At 40.2% G+C, this 14773-nt stretch overlaps 2 protein-coding genes across 2 annotated transcripts in view; one reads left to right on the top strand and one right to left on the bottom strand.

Annotated features, from left to right (window-relative positions):
• The window catches only part of UBAC2 (UBA domain containing 2), a 155960-nt gene that overhangs the window by 30771 nt on the left and 110416 nt on the right, over positions 1–14773 (top strand). The window lies entirely within an intron of this gene.
• GPR18 (G protein-coupled receptor 18) lies at positions 1165–5429 on the bottom strand. Its single transcript, XM_022576859.3, has 2 exons — positions 5204–5429; positions 1165–2318 (listed from the first exon to the last, which is right to left on the bottom strand). Exon 2 carries the CDS (start codon positions 2304–2306, stop codon positions 1290–1292), a length of 1017 nt encoding a protein of 338 aa, XP_022432567.1. The 5' UTR covers positions 2307–2318; positions 5204–5429; the 3' UTR covers positions 1165–1289.

Raw genomic sequence — 14773 nt, 5'->3', positions numbered from 1 at the left:
ATCTGTAAATTGGGGCTCATACTCTGTAATTCACAGGGCAGTGGAGGGAACTAAGTAAGGTCACCTATGCAGACATCCTAGCAGTAGCAGCCTCCCCACCCCATATATTGTTGTTTGTTTCTTTCCCTTCAAAGCCCTCATAATCTGACCCCAGTCCAATGTTTCAAGCCACTCCCCCGTCAGTCATTCAGCTTTCTTAACATGCTATGTATTTGTATTCTCGTACCTGCTGGTTTTCTTTCTGCACCCTGTTGCCCTTTGGCAGGACTAATTGTCCTTTTTTAAAATAAACTTATTTATTTTATTTTATTTATTTTTGGCTGCATCGGGTCTTCATTGTGGTGCGCGGGCTTCTCATTGCGGTGGCTTCTCTTGTTGCGGAGCACGGTCTCTAGGCCCACGGGCTTCAGTAGTTGTGGCACGTGGGCTCAGTAGTTGTGGCTCGTGGGTTCTAGAGCACAGGCTCGGTAGTAGTGGCGCATGGGCTTAGTTGCTCTGCAGCATGTGGGATCTTCCCGGACCAGGGCTCGAGCCCATATCCCCTGCATTGGCAGGCAGATTCTTAACCACTGCGCCACCAGGGAGGTCCCCCCCGACTAGTCTCAAGTAGAGTCTGGTGCATACTCGGCTCTCAGTAAGTGTTTATTGAATGACTATAGTCTGTTTCCAAAGGAAAATGAATTTAGAGTAGGTGGGGGCTGATGGCAATGGCCTTTACAGCACCCTCAGGTGCTCGCTTCTGCAAATTTTGCTCTGCAGCAGTAACAGTGATGAGTTGAACATAGTTGTTTGTGTAGGAATCATGGAAGTTTGGTGTTTAGAATACAAAGTACTGGATTTAGACCACCAATTCGGAGTATAAATTAGCCCAAAGGGAGCTGCATCTAGTTGGAAAATAATTCAATCAAATTATTTCAAACAATAGCTCCAATATTTTGCCTGCTGACCTGATTGACATCATGACTCACCTGCACATAGAATTAAATCCAAAAAGTCAACTATGTATTTAGATAAGGCTTGAATATGAAACACGAATTGGATGCTTTTCTCCCAGTAATTCATGAAAATGTTTTATACAGGTTTTAAAAGTAAAGATAATGAATTTATTAAAATACTTTAGTGTATTTAATTATGCTGCCGCAGTAATAAGATCTCACAAAGGAGGAAGAGTTCTTAAAGTTTATTATTTGTTTTCGGGAGAGAAGGGACTTGATGATATCATACAGAATATCCACTGACCCTAAGTTAGAAAAGTGAATTTAAAGAGATCGAAGACAAGCAATGACCGTTCATAACATTTCACTGTTTATGTTGCTTAGGGACCGTAAACTACCCGAGCGGAAGCTCTTTCTGCGCACGCTCCGAAGATAATTGCGGTATAGCATGACACTAATGACTCGAGCCTGAAATTGTTTTGAAACAATGTAGTAGAGAATCACATCCAGACAGGTGCTGAGGTTCATGAGGAAGGTGGCAAAGGCTCCCCACGGGTTGTAGCTGTTCTCCTCCCCTCCCAGCATCAGGAAAGCAAAGCAGATGTGGAAAGGCATGAAGCAGACGAGCACCTGCACCATGAGCGTGATAATGATCCGTATAGACTTCTTCTTGACTTTTGGCTTTAGCTTAGATGTCTTACCGTGAAGGAGACTATGAATAATGACCAAGTAGCACCCAATCATGATGAACAGAGGAATCAAGAAAAAGAAAATCAGTCGAGTGAAGTTCAGCGCATTAATAGCTTTTAAGTGGATGATGTCAGAAATCTTGAGGCAGGTGGCAGGGTTGGAGGCTTTATCTGGGTCTTCATAGAGCAGTAGGAGTGGGATGGTGGTTGTCAGGGTCATTATCCAGACTCCCACACACGCTAGCATGGCCTTGCATGTGTTTTTAAGTTCCTTGGTGTATTTCGGCTGTACAATGGCCATGTATCTGTCGGCACTAATGAAAGCAAGAAGCCATAGAGCAATACTTGGATAAAACACTGTGAGAGCCCCAAGAATCTGGCAGAAGTACTCTCCAAACGGCCATTCACCTTTTGCATAATAAAACATTCGAAAGGGTAAGCTCATTATAAATATCAAGTCCAGTAGTGCCACATTCATCATATAGATGGTTACAGTGGTTCTCTTCTTGGTGGTACAACTGAAAACCCATAAGGCAGTGACATTAACAAATAAGCCAGTTATGAAGATACAGCTGTAGAAGACAAGGGCTGCTGTTTTGTATTCGTCTGGATATGGGTCGATAGACGGGCCAGGTTGAGCTTGACTGTGAGGGGTGGTCATCTTATAGCTTGTTGTGGGCATGACACTTAGAAACTGTAAAATAGTTAAGAATAGGAGGAATAAAACTCTTTGTTGAAAAAATAAATGCTTAACATTCTCACACTCGACTTGGCATATCAGTGGATTTTAATTTTGACAGTATTTTATGTCATAGAGTCAATATATGTGTCTTAGTATTTATTAAGAAATACACTCCCTAGGTATTATTACTAATATGTACTAACATATCAGTGTATTAAGATGGTCTGGTGTGTCATGATGCACTGGCAAATGTATTCATTTTCTCTCTGTAGTGTGAAATTGGGTAACAATTGTGCCTATGGTAGGTATCCTTTGTTTGGGACTAATTGGGGAAAGGCCATTCTGAAGTTTGAATCTTAGAAAATATTGATAGTTTGCCACCTTTTATCATCTTCATTCTGTTTCAATATTTGGTAACCCAGATTAGTAATGTCCAAATAATGAATTTTTACTCATTAAATATAATTTTAATATATAAATTATGTATTAGAAAACTAATAAAAAAACCATATAACTGGTTGCTTACTGAATATTCACAGTAATTCTTATTTGAGAGCAGGAACTTTTCCTTTTTACTGCTAAATCCCCACTGCCTGATGAGTACATAGTAGATACTCAGTAAGTAATATTTGCTGAATTGATGGATAAGTGAAGGAAGGAAACTTTGGCAGGGTGACCCAGAGCAAGCACTCTCTAGTTTGTCAATGAAGGCTTGCTTAATTGGCCATTAAACCATATTGTTTTTTTTAAGTAGCAAACACTTCTTCATAGTATTATGTTCTCTCTAGATTATCATAGGTCTAGAAACAGCAGTGTCTTGTGCCATGGTATACAGATCAAGAACTTTTACTCTCTCTGTTTTTTTTTTGGCCACACCTTGCGGCATGAGGGATCTTAGTTCCCCGACCAGGGATCGAACCCGTACCCCCTGCACTGGGAGTGCAGAGTCTTAACCCCTGGAACTGCCAGGGAAGTCCCACAAGAACTTGACTCTTAAAACAATAGATGGGCTAGTTTTTAATGCACAGTTGGGAGTGCCTAATGCTGAGTCTTCCAGATGGTGTTTACCAGTGCCCCAGAAGCGGATTACACTGCTGCAGTGGTGCACGGAGAGCAACACTTTGAGAATAAGGTATTGCTAGTATATGGGCTTCCCTGGTGGCGCAGTGATTGAGAATCTGCCTGCTAATGCAGGGGCCACAGGTTCGAGCCCTGGTCTGGGAAGATCCCACATGCCGCGGAGCAACTAGGCCCGTGAGCCACAACTACTGAGCCTGAGCGTCTGGAGCCTGTGCTCCACAGCAAGAGAGGCCGCGATAGTGAGAGGCACGCGCACTGCGATGAAGAGTGGCCCCCGCTTGCCGCAACTAGAGAAAGCCCTTGCACAGAAACGAAGACCCAACACAGCCAAAAATAAATTAATTAAATAAAGTACCTATCTAAAAAAAAAAAAAAAGATATTGCTAGTATAGTAACTTTCATGCCCTCACTCTACCGAGATCCAGAAGCGTAAGTATTATTTGTCAAATTTAATTTTAAAAAAGGAATATCAAAGACAAATAGTTATTAGTAAGAAGTCACTCAGTAACTTTATGTGTTTGCAGAAACTAATTTCCACCCCCCCCAAATGCCCATTTCTACTGGAAGGGAGTTTAGCTGTGACCCCCCTCAGTGTGAAATTTCTATCACCCACGATATAACATCAACAACAGTGATTTTAAAAATAGACTCGCTACAAAGAGATGGAACCTTGTGGCATCCCCCTTGAAATATGGAGGTGTAAGAAAAGTTTCCCTCAAAAATGTCACTTTGCAGAATGGTCTCTCTCTCATTCAGCCCTGAGTCTCTGTTTAGTGAAAACTGGGGGAGGTTAGCCATCTGGTAGTGGCATCATGGGCTGTAATTTAAAATTAATTTGAGCAGTTGCTGAGGACAAACACAAGGTATGAATTTGTTTTCTTCTCCCTCCTTTCTTCCCTTCCTACCTTCCTGACTGTAGCGAGTTTGCCAGATATTTAGGTTAAATATGATTTTGGAGTAGAATTCTATATATTTAAAAGCCTGTATTTATTAAAATTTCCAAATATTGTGTTGACTAGAATATTAATTTCTCTAAAATGAGAAAAATACTACATAGAAAAATTAACTCTCTAGTATTATCATACAAAGGAAAATAATTTTAGAGACTTAACTCATTATTAACTTTCCATGAATTTTTAAATAGTAAAAATTGTAATGTAAATGACATTTTGTATCCTTTTTTCTTTTGTATCAGAACTCCCTCCACCCATCCTTATTCCCGAATTTTGTCACATAAATTCCTTACTTACAAACCATTTTTGAGGAAATCTTTTTCCCCTCATTGGGTTCAAGCTGACTTTATGTCACCAACAGTTGTGTTCATTTGCTTAAGGTTAACTAAAATACGTGTGATGCATGTGTTTTAAAGGCATTACCATACAGGTTACTGTACTCTGTACACACGGATAAATTTTTGGATAAATATTGAAAAGTGATTGCTTTTAAGTCAGCATTTTAAAAGCTTTAGATTCCATGATTAGCTAGTCTTTTCTTAAAAGACTTTAAGTACATTCTGTGAAACAATGTAATTGAAACCAGGTGACAAAGACTCCTAAAGATATTTATGATTTATTGTATCAACATTTTCTTTAAGTTTAAAAAACTTACATTTACTATTAAGGTAAAACAGTATTGAAAGTAAATGAAACAGCATGTTAATAATGTAGGAAGATGACAGTATATCCCATTTGAGGGTCCTTCCACCAACATAGTTTCAGTAATATATTATTAAAATAAAACAAGGATTTTGAGATTTAGTAAATAAGTACAGCATTATTTCTGATAATCTGTGATGAAGTTAATTAAATGCTACTTACCTCCTGTCCATCAAAAGGCTGTGTTTGAGAGGAACATTTCTCGGTATACCCAGTTCTGTAAAAGGGATTTCTTTGAGTTGCTTGTGTTAAAATAGCTCTTTCTAGAAATGGTATATTTAAGAAATGCTGTATTTCTTTTGTTTTAGGTTCTTCTGTTGCTTTAAGAAGTTGTTTCAAATATAATACTCGGTATAGGAGTTGGTACTTGTTCAGCTGTAATTGCTGCTTTGTCTCTTTCAGGAAGTACTCTCTGAAATAAGGCTTTTTCAACTTATGACTTTGCCCTGGATGTGGTTTTTCTCTTTCACAAATGATTTGTTTATGAAGTCATGCTTAGCATAAGCTCCCCATGAAATGATGGCCTATATTTAAGAGAATCATACAGAAAGGAGAAAATGTCTTGAGTTTGTTTACTTGGTGCTTAAAGTCTGCATCATCTGTTGAAAGAGAATGAGATTTGATGTTGGCTGAATAGAATTCATAGTATAACTTAGTTTCTAAGCTGTGTGACTTTGTCTAGTTACTTAAGCACTCTGAGCCTTTGTTCCTGCTTAGTTTCTATAGTGCTAAAATAGAGATAATACCCATCTGGTAGGATTTTGAGGACTCTAAACCAGAGAAGTCCAAGGGCTAACCTGGCACCTAGTAGGTAACTTCCAAACAGCGTTAACCCTTTACTACAAAGTTCCTAAAATCATTGAATATCCACTTTTTACTGCTAAACCATTTCTTTTTTTTTTTGGGCCTCTCACTGTCGTGACCTCTCCCGTTGCGGAGCGCAGGCTCCGGACGCGCAGGCTCAGCGGCCATGGCTCACGGGCCCAGCCGTTCCGCGGCATGTGGGATCTTCCTGGACCGGGGCACGAACCCATGTCCCCAGCATTGGCAGGCGGACTCTCAACCACTGCGCCACCAGGGAAGCCCTAAACCATTTCTAAATGGTAGAAATTTTGGGACCCTCAATTATTTGCTTCTGCTTTGCATATACCTTTACCTACTTTGGTTTGCTTTATTTATTAAGTCCCCAATGCTTCATATCCCTTTTCTGTCACATGGACGTCTAGAAGTAATTCCTTTTGCAAAAACACCCCTACAAATTGTTAAGAACTTTGGAAGTCTTTAGTGGAATAATTTACATATTAGGAGTATTTTAACCTAAGAAGGGAAGTGAGACCAACGAAAAGGGAAGTGAGCAACCCCAATCATTGCGTGCCTGCCTAGTTACATTAAAGTTTTTACTTTCTCTTTTCTTTAAAAAAAATCATAATTTCATTTGCTTGTACTAAAATTTTAATTATCTTTATACTTGGTTATGCGTGATTTATCAGCCTTTAAAAGGTACATGAACTTAACTGGTGTTTTAATTTAAGACAGTTTGAGGGCACATGCTCCTTTTTTTTTTTTTCCTCAGACAAAACCGTAGTAAATCTGTGACTTATAAATTGTTTAAATCCTTTCCTTTGGTGATTAAAGTACTTTGATTATGTTAATGCCAGAGTAATGGGTTTTAGAAGCACAAGCAACAGCCACAGCAACTATTTCTTGTGTAAATGAGGATTTGAGGCCCAGAGAGGGCCAGTGACTTGCTGCAGAACTCAGACCACCAGGCCCAGCCTCTTCTGTGCCAAGTTCAGGGCCCTCCCCTTTCTGCCCTAGCTGCTGTAAAGACTTCCCGTTGTGAGGTGGTTACATTGACTTCTTCACTAGACATGATCTGCTCATTGCTGAATTACAGTAATTAGTTTTTTATACATGGAGTTATGTTTCATATGCAGGCTAGGAGTTTGATATTTCCCTTGGAGATAGGAACCTCTTATCTGCAGATCCAATCTTTTCATTGCCTTAATTTCATATAGCCTGTGACAGGTCTTCTAAAATTCAGTATTGGTTAGTGTTCTCTGTGCTGCTGAAATCAACAGGCACAGGGAAGGCATATATCTCATTAAGACAAATCCCCTTGTACACAGGGAGATTCTTTTTTCTGACCTGCCAGTCTCTCAGAGAGAGGTACCCAGGGGCACAGCTTGAAGGTGGGTCCCGCCTTTCTCTCCATCTTAGCCTTACGGGATCTCCTACTCCTGGCCTTTCACAGGCTGTTCCACCAACAGCCGTGACATTCCTTCCCACCGCACTCCCATCTCTTGGCTTGGGCGGCTGCTATTTATCTTAAAAATTTTAGCTTAGGTGCTGCCTTTCCCAGGAAGTTTTCTCTGACCCCTGAAGCTGGTTGATTATTCGCCCCTGTAAGGTTCCTTAGCACTGGATTCTTACCCTGTAGTGGCTTGTGTTTGTATTATTATTGGGAGTTTATTTGCCTTTTATCCTTCACTACATTGAGGTCCTTAAGGGTTTGCATGTGTTGTATATGTATGTATTTAACAGTCAGTTAGTAAATACTGGTTGAATGTGTGACTGAAAAAGTAGGTGAAGAAATGGAGGGTCGAATTACTGAGCCCAGTGTCAGCATCAGGGACACTTTGACTTGCTAATGTGAGAGGAACCTACCAGTCACAAGGCAGACTGGAGGCAAGACCCACTGTCCTTCTCTCCATGACCCTGCAGCACTTAGCATTGTTGTCTGTGCTCGTGACTCGTCACACAGTAATTTTATGTTGGAAAAGAATTACAGTTAAAAAAAAAATTTCCCCCAAACCATTTGGCAGCAAGTAAGTAAACAACTTAAGAATTAAACTTTTGGGGCTTCCCTGGTGGCGCAGTGGTTGAGAGTCCGCCTGCCGATGCACGGGACGTGGGTTCGTGCCCCGGTCCGGGAAGATCCCACATGCCGCGGAGCGGCTGGGCCCGTGAGCCATGGCCGCTGAGCCTGCGCGTCCGGAGCTTGTGCTCCGCAACGGGAGAGGCCACAACAGTGAGAGGCCCGCGTAGCAAAAAAAAAAAAAAAAGAATTAAACTTTTATAGTGTCTGGTTTGCCTCTTTAATACTTGAACCTAATGAAATTTTTATTCAAATAGAGGAGCTTATCTCATTCGGGGACCAATATTCATGCAGCTTTAATTTCCTTACTTATTTTGGGATATGAATGAAAGAAATTTTTCACCTTGCAAAAGAGGGATTTCACAGAGTTTCCTTCACTTTATAAAGTCATCTGTTTTAGCTCCTTTTTTTTTTTTGCGGTATGCGGGCCTCTCACTGTTGTGGCCTCTCCTGTTGTTAATAGACACAGTAAATCCCCATTATAAAAACATGCTCTTTGGGACTTCCCAGTGGTTAAGAATCCACCTTCCAGTGCGGGGGACACAGGTTCAGTCCCTGGTCGCGGAACTAAGTAAGATCCCACATACTGTGGGGCAACTAAGCCCATGTGCTCTAGAGCCCGCTCACCACAACTAGAGAGCCTGTGCGCCACAACTAAGACCCGACAGAGCCAAATAAATAAATAAATAAATATTAAAAAAAAAAAGAAAACATGATGTTATATCAGAGATTTGTCTATGCCACAGATAAAATTGTATTTCTCGTTCTTAACACATTTCTCTGTACCTCAGCAAGTGTGAGTGAGGCTTATCCTAGTTCCTCAGACTGGTATTGTGATGAGGGGCCCACTGTAGTTACTGTTTATCTTTCCCAGCTCAGGTGGCCATCAGCACACACAGCCAGAGCAGTTGGTAGACAGCCAGTCCCCAGAAAGGAGAGGTGGTGAGGGACATGGGGGAAGCCCCGAACTAGGGTGAAAATCTTATCATTTGGCCCTGACGGTCTCCCACTTTGATCTTATGGAATCTTTGTGCCATACCCCTTTCTTTTTCAAGCTTGCATCTAAACTTACTGCTCTTTTTTTTTTTTTTTTTTTTTTGAGGGGCAGATATATTGAATAGTGGTTTCTGGATAAAGAAGACTGAGATACTATTTGTTTAAATCTATTTTATTTTAAATCCAGCAACTTACACCTGTAGTCTTATAGCCAAATTAGTATGGACCTCCTTTCCACTTGATTTCCTAAATTGTATTATAAATTTAACATTTCCCAAATTCCTTTTCCTTGGCAATTTTTGTTCAGTTTCACAATTTTACAGACGTATGGACCATCAGATGATTACTTACCTCACAGCAAGCAAGTTGAACCCAGATAACCAAAATGATAGATAATTCTAAAAATAAAATAATTAATTCTAAAAATTGATCTAAATTGGCAATCAAAGTAGAGTTCCCTAAAGATATTAAAGATTCTTTCACTTAGAGGATCTTAGGAGAAGGCATCAACATGACAGTGAAATCATTCCTGGACCCACCGAAATCCCAGGCCAAGAGTTTGCAGGGTGACGTCTCACTAACTGCGTGGAGAGCCATTCAGTGGTCCCCAGGCACAGCCAATTAATTGGAACTCTCTGGTTATTGTGATGTACATGGCCACCTCCTACAGATTCTGGTCTCACAGTTAAAGGAGACATGTAGAGGGAGATGAGTTTCTAGGGGAAAATATCTAGTAATATGGTGAAGTAGCAGCGTAGAAGAAAAAGGTATTGTGGAGAGTCAGGATTGGTAAAGAAATGAGAGGTGTGTTATTGAGTTACTTAAATCCAAACTTGTATACTGGTGTGTGTGATGGAGAATTTTAGTATCAGGCATCTGTATACTAAAAAGTAACTCCATGACTATAGGTTGAAGTTTGTTGGTTTAAAAAGTTACTTAGGATTTTTTATTATCTCTGCTATTACTCTTATCTGTATTATCAGAGGTGAACAATCATTAAGCAGAGGTCTAAGTGCTTTACATGCTTCGCTGAATTTAATCATTATGCCAACAGCAAAGTATGTTGAGGACACAATAGTTGTATGGATGGTGTAACCCAGGGATATTTACTCAGGAGTCTCAGATTGTGAGATTGTGTTGTACTCTTTCTGTATTATGGTATTGTACTTTGTTTTAGTAAATTTTGTTGAAGTTGGTCCTACTTAATAGAGAATAATCAGAATAGTAATTTGATCTGTAGCAAAAGAATCTTCTGAGGGAAGAGACCATCCTTTCCCTGTTTCTCACTAATGAGTTGATATTCCCAAGGAAAGATTTTGTAACTGGATTCTGTCAGCCTGTAAGTTTAATTTTGGGAGGGAGATCTCTGCCATTCAGTGAGCCAAAGACTTTTAAGCACTCAAAAATGCGTATATCCAAAAGGTTGGTAAACATGTATAAGTATGCTGAACCTCATAAGTAATCGGGAAGCGAAAATTAAAACCATAATAAGGATGTTACTACCCACTCACCAAAATGGCTACAGTGAAAAAGACTAACAACAAGAAGTGCTGGCTGAGTAGTATTCCATTATATATACTCAGCCAGCACTGGAATATTACTTGTCCATAAAAAGAAACGAAACTGAGTCATTTGTAGTGAGGTAGATGGACCTAGAGTCTGTCATACAGAGTGAAGTAAGTCAGAAAGAGAAAAACAAATACCATATGCTAACACATATATGTGGAATCTAAGAAAAAAAATGGTACTGATGAACATAGTGGCAGGGCAGGAATAAAGACATAGACATAGAGAATGGACTTGAGGACACGGAGGGGAATGGGGAAGCTGGGGCAAAGTGAGAGTAACATCGACATATGTACGCTACCAAATGTAAAATAGCTAATGGGAAGCAGCAGTATACCACAGGGAGATCAGCTTGGTGCTTTGCAACGACCTAGAGGGGTGGAGTAGGGAGGGTGGGAGGGAGACGCAAGAGGGAGGGGATATGGGGATAGATGTATGCATGTGGCCGATTCACTTTGGTGTACAACAGAAACTAACACAGTATTGTGAAGCAATTATACTCCAATAAAGATCTACTTAAAAAAAAAGAAAAGTGTTGGTGAGGGTACAGAGCAACCAGGAACTCTTGCGCCTGGCTGGTGGGAGCTTAAATTTGGAAAACAGTTGGATATTAAGTACTAAAATGAAGATGCATACACCCTATGACTCACATTCCACTCCTAGGTAGAAATGCGTGTTCCTGTGCACCAGGAGTTAGAGATAAGAATGTTCACAGTAGCATTATTTCTAATCAATCCAAATTAGGGACAACCCACATGTTCAGCAACTGTAGAGTGGATAGATCAGTTGTGTCGACAAGCAGTTGACTGCTTTTCACAATCAAAATGAATCACACAGAAGGCGCATGGAACAACACAGGCGAACCTTGTGCGTATGTTGTTAAGTGAAAAGAGCCAGACGTGAAGGAATTCATATTGTACGATTCCATTTATATGAATTTCAGAAAGCAGACCAAACTGAAATAAAGAGTTTAGGGATTCGCGCATAGGGTTTTGGGAGCATGTAATACGTAGGGCACACGGGAGAGCTCCCAGGATGCTGGGAAGTTCTGTTTGTTGACCTGAGTGCTAATTATTTTAGTGTTTGTTCTGTGATAATTCATTAATCTATTTTTGTTTTGCCCTTGTATCTATAAGGGTCTCAATAGAAAACAGCACACTTAAACTAGAATAATTCAAGGGCTTATGTATAAAGATCTAATGACAAAAGAATGGAACCTAGTGACAAAAGAGGGACCTTTGGCAGGACCGTTTCCTTGTTGTGCCCACCACCTTTAGGCCCAAAGAGGTTAAGGAAGGGAGAGGTTACTAGAACCTGGAGGGGTCACCCCTGGAGAGTCGGCTGCCTTGGAAACAGTAAGTGTGAAGTAACAAGGAACAAGGGGAGTAAGTACCCTGGCCTCAGGCTCCTCCTTGCCCAGATGTCCTCTGAGGCGCTAGCAGAACTCAGCAGAAGCCAGGGGGCCCTTGAGCCTTTGGGTGGAACCTGTACCCTCAGCCTCAGGAACAGAGCAGGGTGGAGAAGAGAAAAGAAGCAAGTGGATTTTTCCAGCATGCTGGGTTTTTCTGTATGAGTGTTACATTTTGTATGAAAGAGGTTTCTTTAAAAAAGCTTAGGCTTTGAGTTGGCAAAACTGGGTTTGAGGCTATCTGCTTCTTCTAAGCTGTTTCCGTGAGTAATTTTTTTTAAACACCTTGAGTCTCATCTCATCTGTGAATCATCTGTTCTTATCTATGAATCATCTCTTCTTATCTGTGAATCATCTCTTTCTTATAGCTTGTGCAAAGCACATGTTTTAGACACCAAGTACTAGTTCTCATTGTCTCTCTCCTGCCTGAAATACCTTTTTTTTCTTTGCAGCATATTTTTCCTGGGAATTTTCAGACTGGGAGTGAATAACAGTGCAAGAGGTCTGTCTGTGCTACTCATTAATTAGCTGAGTTATTGTTTTTAAAAGTTAGTTAATTTTCTCTGATCATGACTCTTCCCAGCTGGAAGAAAGGGGAATTTGGATGAGGCTTTCTCGAAGGGCTTCCCACCTCTGGCATTATACAGTTTCTAAGGAACTCTTCCCACTGCAGTGAGTACTTTATCATTGTCTCCTTTTGAATTTTTGTAGGACTGGAGATGAGAGACGTAGGATAGTACTTGGGCCTCTGTGCCCTCACAGCTTCTGGGTGGAACCCCAAATGTGTCCAGGAGTCATTTAGTCAGACCTCATTGCAGGGAGCCTTGAATGTGTTTGTTGGTATTTGGGTCCTACTTGAAACTCAGAGCACCCAGAACCCTGCACCCATTAATTCCTGGCCGTTGCCTTCCTTTCATATCCTTTATTGTGTTGATTTCTTTAGTGGGTATTTTTAAAAAATTTTTTAATTGAGGTATAGTTGATTTACAATGTCAGCTTCTGGTGTACAGCAAAGTGATTCAATTATGTATATATATATTCTTTTTCATATTCTTTTCCGTTATGGTTTATTACAGGATATTGAATATAGTTCCCTGTGCTCTACAGTACGACCTTGTTGTTCACCTTAGTGTATATGTTTTAAATCTTATTTAAAATTTATCTTTAAGTCAACTTAATCTTCTTAACATATTTGATATTATTTATTCTTTAGACATTTAAACATTTCTAGTAGACTGTTAGATTGTTCCAACTAATTTTCCTATCTACTTTTTCCTTTTTCCTTTTTCCTTTAACCATTACTTTTGTAAGTGGCAAGCAGGAAGTGCAGCTGTGAGGATGGGCCGGGTCCAGGGCTGCCCAGCTCCTAAGCCTGCAAGACTGCCCACTCTGTCACTTGCCCTCCGCCACTCTCTCAGGAGAGCTGTTGTTCTTCGTGGTGGAGAACCTCCTTGAGACATTATAATCAGCCTGCAGAGGAAGACATAAAAATTGTGCGGGCTCTTTGTTTCCTTGGTAATAAATCTGTATTCATCTGCATTACTCAGAATTGTTGTTTACCGGAACTCTCCCTCTTATGCTTAAAAATTAGCCTAGCCCCAGTGACAAATCAGTTGCATTTTTGCAACCATGGTATCTCCTTATTGCTAATGCTTTTCATATGGATATTCTTTACGAGAAGTTTATGGCTTTTAACTCATATGGCCTCTTGCCATCAACAAGCCGTGATATCTGTATAGTATCTTAACAGAAAAGGGAAGGAAGTGGGTGGGTAGTACCACCCTCAGAGACCTGCAGGGCGGCCTGCTGGTGTGCATTTGGACGGAGGGACATAGATCCTTGGCTTCAGCCTTGCCTCTAGTGGAGGATTTATTCTTCTAATGTTAATGTAGTTCTTTATTTGGGGATCAGTAATCCTAGGTTTTTAGAGTTGGGAGTTGGAGGTTTCCATGGCTCTCTCTTCTACAGTTGTGTTTTTATTCATCCCTTGATCGTACTCTCATCTCATGTATTATTCTTCATATTTTGTGTCTGTCTTGTTGACAAGGACCTGGTGCATTCGTCTTCACATGTATCAGAGCACCTAGCATAGTGCTTCACACACAGTAGACCCTCAGTAAATAGGCTTTTTGATTTGACAAGTGTTTGTGTGTTTCTTTTTCTAAAGGGAAGAAAACTATACGGTGTCCCCCCAAAATGAACGCCTAATGTTTCTAAATAGATATGATCACAAAGACAATATCAAGCAAAAGAGTGAGACAAGAGATAGATTAGAGTTGGTTGAGGAGAGGCCCTAGGGTGAAGGTATTTCGGCAAGATAAATATTTGATGTATCAGAAAAGTTAATACAATTTATTTCATGTAGGAGGACTTACACTCATGTGTAAGCTCATGTATGTTTTCCACTGTTCCATACTGATTGACATCCAAGGTTGTTTTGACATAAACACTGTGCTTTTACTGCCACCTACAGGTGACAGCGGGTCGTGGAGCTCTTCACCTTGACCCGATTTGAAGTCTTGTTGAGATTGAAATCAATGTTTTAAAAGCTGTTAATTGGTAGAAGATAATACATATATTTTAATGTTAATTTCTCAATATTTCTATGTTATTCAGAATTATGTAGTAGACATATCCTTATTCCTCTAAAACGTTTTGGCTTAGAGACCATTTCTGCCTTCATGGGAAGGAAGCATTCTGTCGTTTTTAGGAAAGTGTCTTCCTCTGTAGGACCGTGTATTCCTGGGCTAGGGCCTTGAGAAGATTCCACTTTAAATGTTATTTGTGCCTGATGTTCTACTAAGAGTTAAACATAAAGGTGGCCTTGGAACAAATTTGATATGGTTTAAATGTTTTTTAATTGTAGTAAAATGTACACACATGA

This window comes from Delphinapterus leucas, chromosome 18 (assembly GCF_059928025.1).
Source record: "Delphinapterus leucas isolate spDelLeu-1000000601 "Yukka" chromosome 18, BTC_Dleu_Yukka2, whole genome shotgun sequence".
Lineage (NCBI taxonomy): Eukaryota > Metazoa > Chordata > Mammalia > Artiodactyla > Monodontidae > Delphinapterus > Delphinapterus leucas.
The sequence above is the reverse complement of the archived record's forward strand: the minus strand, read 5'-3'. Positions and strand labels throughout refer to the sequence as shown.